Genomic DNA, 16,988 nt, shown 5'->3' on the forward strand with positions numbered 1-16,988 from the left:
ACAAATCCTGCAGGTCTAGATAACCTCTGGAACAATACTTTATAATTTAAACCACATTAACCCTGGCTTCCCTATTTTGCACGTGCCCAAATTGTTTCTAAAATTCTTCCAAAATAGCAGATGTACAAACTCTCAACACTGCATGGTTAAAACATGTCCCTGGTTTTATTGCTGCGTGCCTGCGCCTTTCAAAATGCAATCCTTACAATTGGAAATATGCCCATGCAAGGAGACCCTATATATACATCATTCAACAATCAGAAGCCTCCTTCTAAATTGCTTGCTTGGATCTTGTCGAAGGTCCTTGAAATAATTGGTAAATGATCAACTGAAGGAGTTCCAGAGAACACCCTTTCACTATCATCTGGCAACTGGAAGCAACACAGGTTGCGAATGACGTCATTTAGTCATTGATAAACAAATGATTGATAATAATGAAGAGTTGATATGAAGAACCATAAGTCCATAATAATTATCCGTAATTAAAAAAATATGGATAAGGTGTCAGGATAGTTGGGAGTCTGGGACTTCTTGGGGAGGAGTCAGAATAAATTGTGGACTTAAATGGTTCTTCGTCTCAGCTCTGGTGTTTTCCAATGTCAGGAAGACGGTATCGTCTCTTCCTGACATTGTAACTTTGCATGCATGGCAGTCAGATTGAATTAATGTTCATTTACCTGTTGAATTGGTCATTTAGTGAAGAAGGTAACGTACTCTAGGTTTTTATTTGATAAACAAATCACACTTTTACTCTGTTACACTGTTGTCAAGTAAGAAACTGCTTGAGGTTATACTGTACATTCCTCCCGTTATTGGACTATGGTGACCTGCATGCCTCTGCCAAATGCTTGCTTGTAGAGTAGCCTATACCACAGTGCTCTGAGGTTTATCACAGGTTGAAAAGCAGCCTCTAACTCACCATGCACTGCACTGGCCTTGCTGCATTTTTGGACAGGGCTCACATAATATTTATCTCAATGCCATTTATCTGGATCTAAAGGTATAATAATAATTAATAAAACAAACAAATTGTCTTTGGTTTGGCTTGGTTTTTTGATTCATTTATCCGCCCAAAAAGGTAACAATTATTAAAAGACACAGAAATAAGTGCTGGACATCTTTATAGGGCGTATACAAGGTTCTCAACTAAAATAATAAACAATTAGTAAGTCTGTTTAAAGTTACTGAGTGAACAATGAACATGAGGAGTTGGCAATAAGTATGCGGTTGACAATGTTATGTGGGTGTGCTAATCTTTTCTTTCAAGTATCTTGAATGTGTTCAAAGCTTAGAGTTAACTGCAAATCTGTAAATTATCAACCATCATAAGGAAATATGTACCTGGAACATGGAAATGGGTATTCTTCAGAAATAATAACATAACAACATAGAACACAATCAACCACTATAATTGGTGTTCTTAGAAACAAGGATTCATTATTTCTCCAATATCTAAAATGTCTGCCAAATGTTTTTCCTGACTCCTGACACCGAATGTGAGAAGCCCAATTGCATCAACTCCAAACACAAAAATGCAATGCCATCTGTACTTGATAGCATTGCACCAACGAAAGTGGTAAGGGTCAAAGCCAGTACTGAACCTAGCTTTGGATGACGGGAGAAATCTTAAAAGCAATAAAACTGTGTGTGTGCGTTCATGCAAAATGAAAGTCCTGTGTTTTCATTCAAATGCAGTTTATTTGAGTGTGGAATGTGCTCTTTGATGTCGTGTTTGGTAACGCTGTTTGAGTGTTTGTGCACGTCGGCAATGGTGTTTGTTTGATTTACAGTAGTATGATGGTGGAAAGCGTTTATTATTTACCTTTTCTCTGTAACTAGGAATGGAGGTTAATTTCACTATAAGTGTATTGAAGCCTTGTTATATTTACACTGTTTGAGACTGTGAAATGCTGATGTTTATTTCATAATGTAAGCCCTAAGCCTGTATATTGTTCCACAGTTTGTTGTAAGACATTACATGTGCGAATTGGGCCTAATTCATAGTGCATTCTGGTAAGTTATGTTTATAATAATTCATGTGTGCATATACTGCTTGTTGATAAGCACCGTCATGGTGATATGTTTTATTTCATTATGAATGTGTAGCATATACACAGTAATTCATGATGTCCAGTATGCAAGCATAATGCCTTTGTCATATTGATGTTATTGTTTACTGTAATTATTTTATGTCTGTATCATTGCAGACACCACACATATAAGGAAGGGTTGTACTGTACTGTGCTCAGCCAAGCCTTCAAGTAAACCCCTTAAATGAGAGAAGTTGTCTGTCCTGTGTTCTAACCGACACCCCTGGGTGAAGTGTGGAAACCAGACCAGCCGGCCAGTATAGACCAGTCCATTAAGTCCTTTGCTTTAACCCTCACGAACACAAGCGGTCAAAATGAGTTTTATTCGACGGGTGGCTGGCATCTCCCTTAGAGATAGGGTGAGAAGTTCATTCACACGAGAGAGACTCGGAGTAGTGTCGCTGCTGCTTCGCCTGGAAAGGAGCCAGCATATAGGTGGTTCGGGCATCTGGTTAGGATGCCTCTCGGGCGTCTCCCTAGGGAGTTCCTCGAGGCACGTCCCACTGGGAGGAGACCCCGCAGCAGACCAAGGCGCAGTTGGAGGAAACACATCGACTCACTGGCCTTGGAACGTCTCGGGATCCCCTAGGAGGAAGTCACTAATGTTGCCCTGGAGAGGGAAGTCTGGAGCTAGTGGAGCTGTTGCCCCTGTGACTTGACTACGGATAAGCGGTTGAAGATGGATGGATGGATTACTGTTTCTTCTTTACATTAACGACATGAAGGCTTACCTATAAGGGTAAGCCTTAAGGCACACACACACACACACACACACACACACACACACACACACACACACACACACACACACACAGTTTTATTTGGATCTGCAAATATAACAATAAGGTTATAGCCTATTATGGTCAAACCAGATACAACTGGATGCACTTGAATATTAAAAACCCAGAGGAAACACACACACACACACACACACACACACACACACACACACACACAGTCACACACAGACACACACAGACACACACACACACACACACACACACACACAGACACACACACACACACACACACACACACACACACACACACACACACTGAAGAATAAATGACTTCTGCATCAAGTACTGTCAATAGCCACTAGGGGTCTCTAATGGTTTCTAATATCATGACTATACTTGGGCATGGAAATAATTTATGTGATAAAAGGTTTATATTTGAAACAATAATCTGAGATAGGATAGATTTAAAAAGTGAGGGTGCATGGCATGGCATAAAGAAAGCTATGCGTTCTTGTTTTTCTGACTAATTATGTCATGATAGCATGTACTTTGTTCTAAACTAATTATTTTGTGTTGTTTTACAAATGCTATATGGGCATAAGTACTGGAAAGATTACTACAGCAGACTATTAATCGATAGTCATCACATAATACATTATTGGCTGAATATTTTAAAAAATACTTTAGTGATGTCACAAAATGTGATTTGTAATGTCATTTGTGTTATTTTTCTTACTGCTGCAATGTCAATGTCTATTTGGGTTCAGATAATTTGTTATAAACATTTATCATAATTTTGTACTAAAATCCCCGTGATTTATTAAAAGAAAAGAAAAGAAAAAACACACTTGGCAGGGCTTAAACTGGTAGAACATGCTCCCATGGTAGGCAATGTTTTAATGGCATTATTTTTTAAATGATCACATACTGATCGTAAGAAAATGTACTTGCAACAACTTAAACTTCAGACACTGTCAAATCAGCCTTTAAAACAGGGGTCTCTGAAAATGGCTGGAGGCTGCACACATTCCCATGGGCTAGCTGGGGGCAAGATGACAGTCTGAGAGTAAATGGCAACATATAGGTACAAGTGGAGACAACACACACACAGTGACAGGGTTTAAGTACAATATTACACAACATTGTAACAAGCAGTGACCTTTTTCATTTTTACCGTGGCCCGGGGGTCCCCGGAGTGGACCCCACTTTGAGAAGTACTGCATTAGAAGAGACAAACAAGGAAACAATTCTGGTGAAACTCAATTCCTAGCCCAGGAGGTGCACAGCAGCGCGCTGCTGACTCATCACTGGGCCCTATACCACAGTGCACTTTAAAGCTTCTCAATTCTAATTCTCTTCTCTAAACTACTCATGATCGATAGGCCTAATATATTGTCTTCACACTATACATCCATGTGTAAATATCACCTCAGTACCAATTAGTTCTCTCATTGTCGGCATGAACAAAACATGATAAATAATATATATTAATTAGAGCACAGAAAGTGGTCTGTGAGGAGGACGCTTTTAAGGATCACACAACGATGATAGAGATAACAGTACAAGAAAGGGAGAAGGCAGCTGAATATATTATGTGGATATTATCACTTATAAATATGGGTCATCAATCATCATTAAAAACTTATCCTAACAATTAACTATTATCCCATTTTGGATTTGCTTCCAAAATGCATTTAGGGGAAAGAAATCGCATCTTTGCAGGAGATATATAGGCTTATGGTTTAGCATGGCACAGACTTAAAATTGAAATGCTACATGTCATGCTAAAATGGCTAAAGATTAAAATGGCTGCAATGTTATTTTCACTATAGGGCTATATGGTGACAAAATGGACCATTAACATTTTGATAGTAGAGACTATTAAAACCAGATGTTGCTTTGACATGTCATCGTCTGCCTGACTACTCATACACAGCACCCTGTTTGTTATTTTATAAGCATCTGTTTTAAGTTATTTTTTCAAGGTCGTGCTATAGCATCAAAATACCAACATTGAAAAAACAAAACCATTGTAGTCGGCGCAAAAAGTACAGATGCTAATAACACACGAGTGCTGCTTAAAACCCACAATAAAAACAATTAAAAAAAAGTACATCTGGTTCCCATTCTAACAATAAATACACACATAATAAACACATGATTACTGACTGATTCAGAAACTATTGAGGAATTCCTCAAATCTACGGTCTGAGATTTGCTGTATAGTTGTAGAACTCATTTATATTCATATAGCAAAAGATTATTCCCATCTCTGTCATTTAGGATCAGATATATAGGACACGGCACGCATTAGGATTTTTCTTTTTCTATGAGGCAAAGGGGGAGGTATTCACTCTATGAAACGGTGACATACATAATTAGGCTATACCTTACTTTCTTTTTTCTTTAGACCCTCTGAATTTGTACACATCCTAAATACAGCACGTGGACTGCATGACGCACAAGACCCTGCTCTCCATTTGGACAGGTAGGTGCCCCAGCTTTTTCCTACGGACAAATCGTGTGGTTTTGTGGTTCAAAGGCCCCACGATGAGTCTAAAGCACCTCTGAATGATGGTGGCTTAACTCATATGTGGGCAACTGGCGGCCCGGTGGGCCACATGCGGCCCTCACCTAGACCTGAGGTCGATTCTACAAATGTCTTCTAAATCATGATGGTTTTCTGAAAAACCTATGTATCTATATCAGTGGTTTTCAAACAATTTCATGTCAAGGACCCCAAAAATTATATGTATTTGGCCGCCGACCCCCATCTGAAAATGTGTTGTTCCAGGGACCCTCCAGAAGCAAAGATTTGAGTTAAAAACGTTCACTCTGAAAGAATATATATTCAAAGACTTGCACTCTGTGCCGCGCTATGAGCTTGTAGATCTGCTATTTTTCAATAGCTAAAGTATAACACAATGCTTAAAACACCAAAAGGGGTTCCCGTTCTGCAGGTTAATATCAGAATACTGATATTATTGATTTCAGCTGTTACAATTCCAAACATGCAAACATAACCAGCTTTAATTACTTCAGTCTAAAATTAGTAGCTTAATGAGTAGCATTAAAATGTTATTGTCTTTTTTGTATGTCCAATGTATTTGTATTTAGTTCATAAAGTTAACATAACTATAATTAAAGGCATTTGAAAGGAATTAAAATTTAAATAAAAATTTTACTTTTCAGGATTGCAATTAAGAAATAGCAAAAAATAATTCCGGATTTCAATTCAAATATAGCAAAGAAATTGCGACGCGTATTGAGCTTGTAGGATTGCAACGTGGCCCTCTGGAGTGACTGTGGAAATATAGTGGCCCTCTCCAAGTTGCCCACCTGCCTGACCCATCCTTGGCATCTTTCTGCTAGTTTATCTGACTTCAGACTTTGTTAAAAGATTTTCTTTTCATCCACAATCAAAATTTAGACCTAAATATAATATCTACCAAAGCGGTATTTGAAGAGATGGCTAGTCAATTTAGTCGAAAAGGCAAAAGCATTTTGGCGCAGTTACAAAACTTTATTGTAACTTGAACTCTGTAAGCAATGCATCCATACTGTAGAGAGAAATATTGATTAGTTAATAGTTAGGCATAAATTCAATGAAAATGCCACATTCTTCAGCAGGGTCTGGGCAAAATAATAATTCAGCCTATGTATTTTGTTCTTGGTAGGGTTTGGCAGTATATCATTTTGGGATTCTGGATAATTTCCGCACATATTTTACTTTAAAAACAACATGGCCACAGGGCACAGCTGTTTCACTGACATGCAGTCAGAGGCTGCTGTATACAGTCTACCGTCAAAAGGTGGCCGCATTCCTCATAATAGCTACTAGTATAAAGTCATATTAAACAAAAGGGTTTTTGGCCTACTGTTATTATTATTATTGCCTCGACAATGCTTTTGTGCATTGATGGACCGCTACCACACACTGCAAGTTAAAGTCACACTGTGTAATTTTTTCCAATTAAATTATTTTTTCATATCATCTTTCACTGGTGAACCACCACTCCACATAAATGTGTTCTTCTATGAACAATATTTTAATCACAATCACTCGCAACAAAATTATGCAGGCACCGGGAATTGTACCAGAAATTATTTATCTATTTGAAAGATTAATTTTGTTACAGTAGCTACTGCCGGAGGTATCACCAAAAACATTGATATATAGCGATGGATATTACACAGTAAAACTTTTAACATTAAGGTTTTAATTTTTTTCGCTTTTTCAATATAACTCATTCTTCTAATATGACTTTACTAAAAACAGTCTGTGATCTGTTGAGATCATTTGGCATCACTGAGAGAATGGGGGGCCAGGGGGGGGGGCATAGCTGAGTGGGTAGAGGTTGTCTGGGTAACAGACAACCTCGCACTCTGGCCCAGTCTATGTGTCAAAGACAAGAGTCCCTGAGCAACTCTCTAAACCCCATAGCACAGTAAGCACACACTGCTCCTAAATAGCTAGGATGGGTCAAATGCAGAGGGTGTAGGCATGTCACAATTATTACATAATCGTCTAATCTGAACTAAAAATTTTATATATACTTTCATATATATATATTTTTTAAAGTGGGAATTGAGCTTGCAGATCAGCTATATCCACTATTAATGTTTTTTTAAGTATACATACAGTAGTTGTGTCATATCTGCCCTATGAGACTTTTGTTTACGAAGCCTAAAGATTACAGAAATGTAATTTGTATTCATAGTGTACCAATGTTCAGCAACAGATACACAATTAAATCGTTAATCGCATTTTATTTTTAGCTACAATTAAATGTCAAGTAAAATGTCATAATTGTGACAGCCCTACGTGTGCAAATACCTCAAGAAGCAGGGACCATATTGATATTATTATAACTACTACTGAAGACCATGGGACAGGTTGGTAAAATCACTACACTCACAGTAGCTAAAACACTGTTTAAAAGGCAGGTTTGTCATGCTTTTCATTCTGAATTTTTAAACGAACCAAGACGCAACCGTGGCATCATTCTTTCTTTTAACGGTATTGATGACGAGACCATCAAGATTTCATATTGTCTCAGGACAGTGAAACCGTCCAACCTTATAAATGCTTGCCTTAGAGTAGACACTTTAATATGGCATCCATACCCAGCGCCTATCTCGTTAACTGCTCCATCTAGTGGACAATTTAAATATTTTGTGTTTTCTCTGAAATTAGTGTGCAAAATTAGATGACAAAAGCATTATCTAATCGTTTTAGTTACGCGACGTGACTGTGGACAATCAATAATTCATTTATCATATGGATCCATAGTGGAGACTTAATTTTGCTTTCCTTGCTTGTCTTCAGTGTCAGCTATCAATCAGCTAGCCGAAAGCTCCGCTGCTTACTTGCTAACAAGAACTAAATAAATGCTAATATTGCTCCTACTTTTGCTACTAAATTTGCAATCCGTTTGTTCTTGGATTGATTGGGAAATTATTATTTTATGGTTCAGCACATTCATAGCTCCAATTTCCTTTTAGGGTACACACGTAACAGAGTCCTCAGCTCCGCTTGAAATAATAAACCGACTTTAGCAAAATATGGAAATATGAAATTTGGATGGAGATTGAATGACATATATGGCCCCAGCCTTTGCAATGGTCTGTGGCTGCCAAATCTGAGGACTGGTAAAATAAGGAAATTAAAATGTGTCTGTTTAGTACTGTTACTAAATCTTTAGTTTTATGTTGAATGTTATGTCTCATGCTATTAGTTGTCTTTCCATTTGCTGACAACACAACCTCACTGATTAGGTCTATTGACAAACTAAAATGGAACTGATTCTTTATGACTTGAAGGCCATAATTGAGCATTCAAATGGCACAAAAGGATTATGAGGTGAATATTAGAAATAGTTGAAACCACTTTCACCTGGCGTCCCCTATTTTGGGCATGTCATTAGAGCTGAACATTTTCTCCCAAAAAATTCAAAAATAGCTGATCTTCAAGCTCACAACGCGTCATAATTTGACACGTCGTGAGCTTGTCGATCTGGTATTTCCGTTATTCGTCGTATGACGAAGTACATAGGGCTTAAGTGGTTAAGAAAGAGTAGGGGTCCGGGGGATATTGACAGGAGTAGAGGGGAAGTAGCTATTCTCAACTAATGAACTACTCAATGGAAGGTCTCAGTTGTTGGCCTCTCCCCCCTCACTGTCCTGCTGGTCGCTGGCCCAGAGGGTCAGGTTATCCCGCAGCAACTGCATGATGAGCGTGGAGTCCTTATAGGAGTCCTCATTCAGATTGTCCAGGTGTCCGATTGCCTCGTCAAACGCCTCCTTGGCCAGCTGACAGGCCTGCTCGGGGGTGTTCTGTATCTCATAATAGAAGACAGAGAAGTTGAGGGCCAGCCCCAGGCGAATGGGGTGAGTGGCCGCCATGCTCTTGCTGATCTCGTAGGCTTCCTTGTAAGCCCCCTCCGAGGACGAGACGGCGCTGGCCTTCTTCTCGCTGGTGGCCACCTCCGCCAGATAGCGGTAGTAGTCGCCCTTCATCTTCAAGTAGAAAACCTTACTCTCCATCTGGTCTTCGGCACAGCTCTTGATTAGATGCTCGTCCAGCAGGGAGAGGACATCCTGGCACACCGACTCCAGCTCTTTCTCAATGGTCTCCCGGTAGGCTCGCACCAGTTCCAGCTTCTTCTCGTTGCCGTCGGCCACAGCTCTCTGCTCGATGCTGGAGGTGACACGCCAGGACGACCGCCGTGCACCTACCACGTTTTTGTAAGCCACCGAAAGCAGGTTGCGGTCATCGTTACTCAGAGGCTCACCGATTTCAGTGACCTGGAATGCACACGGTCACACATGCTTATTACAGATTAACTACAAGCACATTCAAGTTAAGTACAGATGCTAAAGAGAAGGGAGCTAGTAGAGAAGAATGACCAGGCATCTGGTAGGATCTAACTAGGCCTATATTTGACCAGATATTGAAGCACAAGATATTGTGCAATGGGCTACACCTTAATTCAAGATGCTGAATCTGACCACAACGTCAATCACAGTTTCAAGTTAATAAAAAAACATATTAATGTCTCTGTTGCTTAGGAAACTGTACATGTGGTGTCCTTTCCCATGTTACCAATGAAAAGGCACCACCTAATCAGTTATTGTCATTGTTGAATCATTGAATGATGCAGTCTCGCATCACCAGGCTTTCAAACAGAGCCTGGTTTCCATTTACTGCTCAGTGCTCTGATCCGGTCTAGAGCCCGCCTGCGCTATCCGGTAAATTACACCCACACACACATACATGCACCGTACGCGACGTTTCCGTATCCGCCCTAGACGCAGACCGTTAAAGTCTAGATCCGCCTCTATTCCAATCCAACAGCTCATTGTTAGCCACGAGCTGTGGTGGTGACTGAGTGACACAGCTTTCGTATTCTATTGTATACCAAGAAACAAAATGTTAAGTTGAGTAGGATATTAAAGAACATTTTAACATGCGGTTTTTTTAGGGGGTGAAAATATAGCCCGGATAGATTTCATTTAAAAATCACAGCAGCAGGCAATGAATCCTGGATTATACAAATGAATGATGCTTGCTAAAGTGGCTAGCTTGCAAACAAAGCCAAGTGCTTCAGTTCAGCCCAGTGTGATACTAGGACGGTGATGATGCTAACTATGCTAACACCGTTTTGTCTGCAAGTCATGATGTAGGCAAAGATGCTCTCAGAGACGATAACAATGGGCTCGAGTCAAGGGAAATATAATAAACGCATTATGACGGGGCCTTTCACATGATCTTGTCGCATAACGACATTTTTTTGTCACGACCAAGAATAATAAAGCAGAATGATGTATACTCCGCCGTACGACGGGATCGCTCGCCAGAGAGGAGGAAAAAAATAGCGGCCGATCATCTGCAACAAGCCCACTCAGTACTCACTCATCGGCGCTCGGGGCGGCGAGCAGCGCCGTCGTACGGCTCAATATAAATCTGACTTAAAAATTAACGAGCGTTTATTAATTTTTAATAACAATTACAAAAAGGGGGGGGGGGGGGGGGGGGCAATCGCACCTGTTTCATGGCAGCGGCCATGTCATCATAGCGCTCTGCTTGCTCTGCCATACGGGCTCTCTGGATCAACGTGTCCCGGTCTGCTGCCATTCTGATTCTGCTGCTGCTGCTGCGCTGCGTCGAAGGTCGGAGGAGGAGGAGGAGAGCTTTCAGAGATACACGCCAAGTTGCACAAAAGTCTCGTACGTCTCGCTCTCTCTCTCTCTCTATCCTCTGAATAAGACAATGGAATAATAAATGTGTTTCGCCGATTTCTGTCGTCTCTCGATCGTCAGTTGTGGCTGCACAGTTTTGCCCTATAAAGTTGTCGCCCTTTTTATAATCTCGGTCTCAAGCCTATAGTACTGTCTAGTACCACCCAATGATGCGGCCTGGTACCGCTCTAGACATGGGATGGGGTGCTGCTGCTGCTGCTGTTGCTTGCTAAAGGGCGTCCTGTCCTGTCCTGTCCGGTCCTGTCCTGTCCTGTCAGTCCGGTCTGTAGGGTGGAGGGAGGGAGGGGGGTTGTGAGGGGCTGCTGCTGCTGCTATTTCAGGGTGACGTCACTTTCTAAAAATAGTCCCCAGCGCTGCGGGCTCGCACCTGCGCACTGCCACTGTGGGCTTGCTGCATCGAGTTGCAGCAGCGGCAGCAGCAAGGCATGGATGTGGGTTGTTGCAGGCAGCCCAGCAGCATCTCTAGAGAGAGAAGCATGATGTGAAGAAGTAGCTCAGACAATTGGCCCTTCTGTTCTGGCCGTATAGCCTTTTCTTTCTTTTTTTTGATGGTGCAGACAGTAGTAGAGACTAGAGAACATGACAGTATAGATTTGTGGCTGCCTCACATAGATCATCATGCGCCTAACGCAAAACGCAATATCATATGTCGTAAAAGAAGAAGAAGAATATGGAGTGGTATGTTTTTAAAACACTGAAAATGGCCAAAAATAAGCCCAAACATAAACATCATCAGACCCCTAATTACTGTAGTCAACTTTCCCAACTTTCCCTGTTTCTCAACATTGGGTCGAGGGACCACCAGCTAGGGGGTCCAAAAATGGACCCTTTCAGTACCAAGTAATCAGTAACCATGCTGATTTAGGCTATAGCCCCAAGGAGCTTGCCTTGTAGTGCATATCAAACTGGTGGGGGTGTTCTGAATCACTGCTGCTGTAGTTAATGGGAACTTTGGGAAGTCATCTGCACCAACCACCAGCCGGTATTACTCTCTGAACCTCTTGATAACTAGGGCATTGATTTTTCATTGTAGGGACCCCTAGCCACAGACAACCATTTACCTATTTATCTCCAAGGACCCCAATCTACACTGTAAAATCTTCTGTGTTTATTTAACTCTGAGAGGGTACAAATGGACCCTTATGGGTCCATTTGATTCTGTTTGTTCACTCAAAGTTACAGACCATTTGGATCCCCATGGTGGTCCCCAGAGCCCAGGCTGCATGTTGAGAAACGGTGAACTAGGGTAGCCTACTGCCTTTGTATTGGATGGCAGACAAAATGTGGAGGAGTTGTTAACGCATGAAAAGAGCTGTAGAAGAATGTTCTTTTTATCCCCTCAAAGCTGTGTGACTCAGAGGTTTCACCTTAAATGCACCATAGAATGTGGTTAACATGTTGGCATTTAGTGTACCAAAAAAGAAAATCACTTTCTAATTTGCAGGTTTGGAATAATAGAACATTGTCTTGGTGAGGGTGGTGCTGCATTACACTGAAAGCAACACAAACATTTTCAAACAATGTACTATTAACACAAACTATGAAGACACATTGTTTGCAGCCCCAGTCTGATATCTGATCATGATGGGAGTGAGGCGAGCCTTGCTAGTGAGCCTAGGCTAGAACGCTAGTAAAGGCAAAGATGGTTTGGTTTTACTATACAGGCAATGTGGGCACGTGGATAAAGGCGATCCTGTGCACACATCCACTTCAGTGCCCAGGTGCTAGGACAAACAGAAAATCAACATAAAGAAAATACTTCACACTGGTACAGTCAAAATTGCATATTCAATGTTTCTATTGAATGGATCTTCAAGAATCTTCCTGAAAAAAACTCTATTTTATTACCATATTCATGTATCAATGTGCGCATATTTAAACTTTTTGATATTCTCCCTTTTTGTCACAAGTAAAAAAATATATACAGAAAATAGATGATCTACTGTACAAGCTTGAACGTGTTGTATTCCAAAATGTCACTGGCTTGTAGATCTGCTATTTTAGTCATTGGAACACCTCCAGAAAAGTAACAGGTTTGGACATACAAGGTTTCCGCCAGACACGGACAATAAAAGAGTCAAGCGAAATAGCAGTCAGGAAAATGGGCAGACCTGAAGGTCACAGGGTTGATACTTCAGAATGGCCACCTGAAAGCTTCCTGAGTAAGGTCTTTCAAATCAGCCCTCTGGCTGTAAGGAGGAAGGGTGGTGGGGGTTGAGCGAGATATATTGTCGCTGGCGGGCAAAAACCTTGTATTTGCATATTTCAACTTTTTAATGTTTTTTCTTTTTTTTTCTTTTTTTCTTTTTTACAGTAGGCCTAAGTGATATTATTTTGTTAAAGTGTTAGCTCTATATTCTGATATTACTCATTGTTATATAGAGTGTTTGCTTAGTAATAGGAGTCTCCATGTCTCTCCAACTGTTCACTTAATCAGAAAATGCATTTTCAGGACAGGATACTAATTTAAAGAGGGAGTGCCACAATTTTTGTATTTTTCCAGTTTTTCATGTGTCTATGAGCAGTATGAGGTGACAGTACTTCATTAGACACCCTGGAGTCGTTTTTATGTGCAATGGTGTATTAACTTTGTATTTAGAGTTTCTTCCTGGAGGCTGAACCCTTGACAATCTAACCCCTCCCCCTTTATCATACAACTACAGCTGTGGGTGCGGCTTCAGTTCAGATCACCACCCATCACGTGAATCTCGTTTGTGTCCGATCATAGGCATGGCTGAGGCACGGTAACGCCCCGCCTACCTGTGATTGATCTACTGACACTGCCTGTCATGACTGTCCTCCGAGACGCGAGGTTACTCCGTGGTGAGATTGAGAAATAAATAGGCTACAAGAGCTTGACAGCTTGACACACGCGACAGAATGCAGCCTTGTAAGTTTTATTTTTGTAGAAGAGGCAAACTAATATTGTTTATGCCGTTTGCTTTGATTGAATAATTGATTGAACACGTAGTAAACTAATACTATTACACTAAAAAGGATAAAGATGAAGGGAACCTTTTTATAGTACAATAATGTTTCAAGTTTACACATACAAACAAATTACACAATAATCAACACAAACACTTTATTTTAGAACACACCCAAATCAAATCATATTATGGCGTGCATGTTCAAATTCAATCAGTTATTCCACCAAAGCAAACGGTATAAACAATATTACTTTGCCTCTTCTACAAAAATAAAACTTAGGCCTACAAGTTAGCGTTCTCTTGTATCATTGTATTATTTATTTCCCAACACGGAGTAACCTCGCATCAGACTATCCAGCATATCCACCTCGGAGGACAGTCAAGACGGGCAGTGTCGGTAGGCCAATCACAGGCAGGCGGGGCGTTACCATGCCTATGCTCGGACACAAACGGAATTCACGCCCACCCATCACCACCCACCAGGCAAACCAGGTATACTTAATGAACTGGTGGGCGTGCCCACATAAAAACAACATTTTAACAAATAGGCTACTGTACACTTTTTTGAAAAATTATACCTCCTTATATAACAATAAGACCTGATGATCATGTTTTAGGGTGGAAAAAAATCACGGCACTCCATCTTTAAAGTAAAGTATTAACACAATAGCTTGTGACTAAATAACAACTTCATTAGATCCATTGGAACGCAGGTCCTTTAAACGGTTTTGGACATACAAGATTTCTACCCGACAGTGAGGATGAGGATATGTAAAAGGAAGAGACATTGGAGATCCATTGAACTGGCCTCATTACAATTGGCTGCTGGAAGCCTCTAAATGAGGACAATCAATATGTGCCTTAATGAGAATCATTACTGGAATGAGGCCAGTGACCTACCGGTATGTGAATTACCTACAGTATGAAATCAGTCTGTGTGTAGCCTTGAACATCCAAACTGGTATGTAAATGTATAATTTAAATTAATTAAATACATGTTATCAAGTATATATATATATATATATATATATATATATTTATATTTTTATATATATATTTTTACCTGGTATTTGATTCAGGGGCGCCTGGCCCTGTTTATTGTAATGACACACGCTCCAAAATGGTGTAGACACCAGAAATTGTGACTCGTGAGGTGCGCTCGAGCGAGACACGTGTCTGCCTTGTGTTATAAAGTCAGTTAACATAACAGCTATATGGAGGAGGCACACACACTGTATTGAGCACATGGACAGTGTCTGCGCTGATGAAGCGTTTGATGAAACATCGTAAACGCAGGCTTTTCCACTAAGGCGGTAACTGCACACCTGTCCTACATATCAGACAGTAAACCGTTTCCCAACAAACACAACACGCCCACCCCACCAAAAGGAGAGGGAACGAGTAGTTATAACAACAAGACACACTGTGTAACTGTATCCCCATGACAATAACTAGAACGAGGGCAAAGAGCTCTACTTATCCTTCCACACAGGTATGTAGTGCATGTAGTGCATCACGCTGTCGTGCAGAAACTTACCTCCACATTTCAACCTTTTATGTTTTTCCATCACATAATGCCCTATAAGAGTGTCATGATAAAGTTCTGAAAACAGCAGATCTGCAAGCTCACAATGTGCCGCAGGTGGAAGCGTTGTGAGCTTGTAGATCTGCTATGTTCACTGTTGCTGATCATTTTCGTTCCATTTCCTGAAAAGTAACTGTTTTTGGACATACAAGCTTTCCACCCAACAGTGACGATATACAATAAGCAACCCTCACATTTGCAAAGGCTGCCATGATATATTATTCAGTGTACACACACACACACACACACACACACACACACACAAAATAAATCTCATGAGATGTTCAGTGACCTCTGAGATTTCCATGGGCGAGGACGTGTGATGAGGCCGCTCTTTTGTCCTGTCAGCTCTAAACCAAGATCCACATGTAGAGCAGGCTGAATAAAGAACCAGTTTTTTACCACCCAACTAATCTTGGGTGACTTGAGAGTGGTGAAAATAGCAGGTCTACAAGCTCACAATGTGTTGCCAAATGTCGTGAGCTTGTAGATTGCCATACAGCTTGTTGCTTGGGAGAGAATCAGAGGTCGGAGAGTTAGCAGATATCAGCTGTTTTGCTCGATCCGCCACCCAAACTGTTTTTGGACAGGGTATGTCATAACTATACAAACTTCGGATGGGTGGTCTGGTCTCAGAGCTGTCTTCGGATGCTCCTGCACCCCTAGATATTCTGACCATCCACTGAAAGTTCAGACAGTGTTAGCGATCAGAAGTTGGGTGGGTGTGATTTCATTTTGTTTATTTAGCATCCAGCCGAAGGCGTTATCAATTGCGCAAGCAGAGCGTGCAAATACTGCGATCGGCTGGTTATGTATGTCGGTGTTGTCCACCGGCCAATAAGGGACCACGCTGTTGATGGTCACGTAACTAAGGTACGTTTCAAGGTTGGTATAAGGTCAATAACGGGTCTAAAGGATTTAGAACAGCAGTTGTAATAGACATTAGTTAGTATCAGTACGCTCTGCTTGTGCACAAGTAGGCCATGTATGGCCCACTTGTGTGCAAGGCGCAAGTTGGCACCTCGACAGAATGCATTTCTAGTTCTGATGCCATCCACGGCACTGCACTGCTGTATAGAAGTCGCAAATTTATATATCAAAGTTTAAACAAGCTGGCATGATACTGATCAGGACACTGGCATGATACTGATCAGGACACTGGCATGATACTGATCAGGACACTGGCATGATACTGATCAGGACACTGGCATGATACTGATCAGGGCACTGGCATGATACTGATCAGGACACTGGCATGATACTGATCAGGACACTGGCATGATACTGATCAGGACACTGGCATGATACTGATCAGGACACTGGCATGATACTGGCACGTGGCATGATGCTGGCATGATTCTGACCATGCACTGCAGTGTTG

General features: G+C 41.0%; 1 protein-coding gene across 3 annotated transcripts; it reads right to left on the reverse strand.

Annotated features, from left to right (window-relative positions):
• Positions 1-3,688: 3,688 nt before the first annotated feature.
• On the reverse strand, positions 3,689-11,304 carry ywhah (tyrosine 3-monooxygenase/tryptophan 5-monooxygenase activation protein, eta polypeptide). 3 transcript variants are annotated; one of them, XR_013791947.1, is made up of 3 exons: positions 10,878-11,304; positions 7,513-9,637; positions 3,689-7,435 (listed from the first exon to the last, which is right to left on the reverse strand). XR_013791947.1 is itself a non-coding variant. In XM_079524725.1 (2 exons), the coding sequence occupies exons 1-2, from the start codon at positions 10,965-10,967 to the stop codon at positions 8,984-8,986; spliced, it is 744 nt and encodes a 247-aa protein (XP_079380851.1). In that variant the 5' UTR covers positions 10,968-11,304; the 3' UTR covers positions 3,689-8,983. The 3 variants fall into 3 exon arrangements, 1 of the variants encoding a protein (XP_079380851.1); XR_013791948.1 differs by having other exon boundaries at positions 3,689-6,862; positions 6,901-9,637; XM_079524725.1 differs by having other exon boundaries at positions 3,689-9,637.
• Between the last annotated feature and the right edge of the window lie 5,684 nt (positions 11,305-16,988).

This window comes from Electrona antarctica (assembly GCF_951216825.1).
Source record: "Electrona antarctica genome assembly, chromosome: 16".
Taxonomy (NCBI): Eukaryota; Metazoa; Chordata; class Actinopteri; order Myctophiformes; family Myctophidae; genus Electrona; species Electrona antarctica.

Excerpts from the sequence above, each read along its gene's own strand:
- ywhah (XM_079524725.1), bottom strand. The coding sequence starts at position 10,967 with ATGGCAGCAGACCGGGACACGTTGATCCAGAGAGCCCGTATGGCAGAG. Across the intron at positions 9,638-10,877 it reads TGGCCGCTGCCATGAAACAG|GTCACTGAAATCGGTGAGCC; the intron begins GTGCGATTGCCC and ends TGTGCATTCCAG.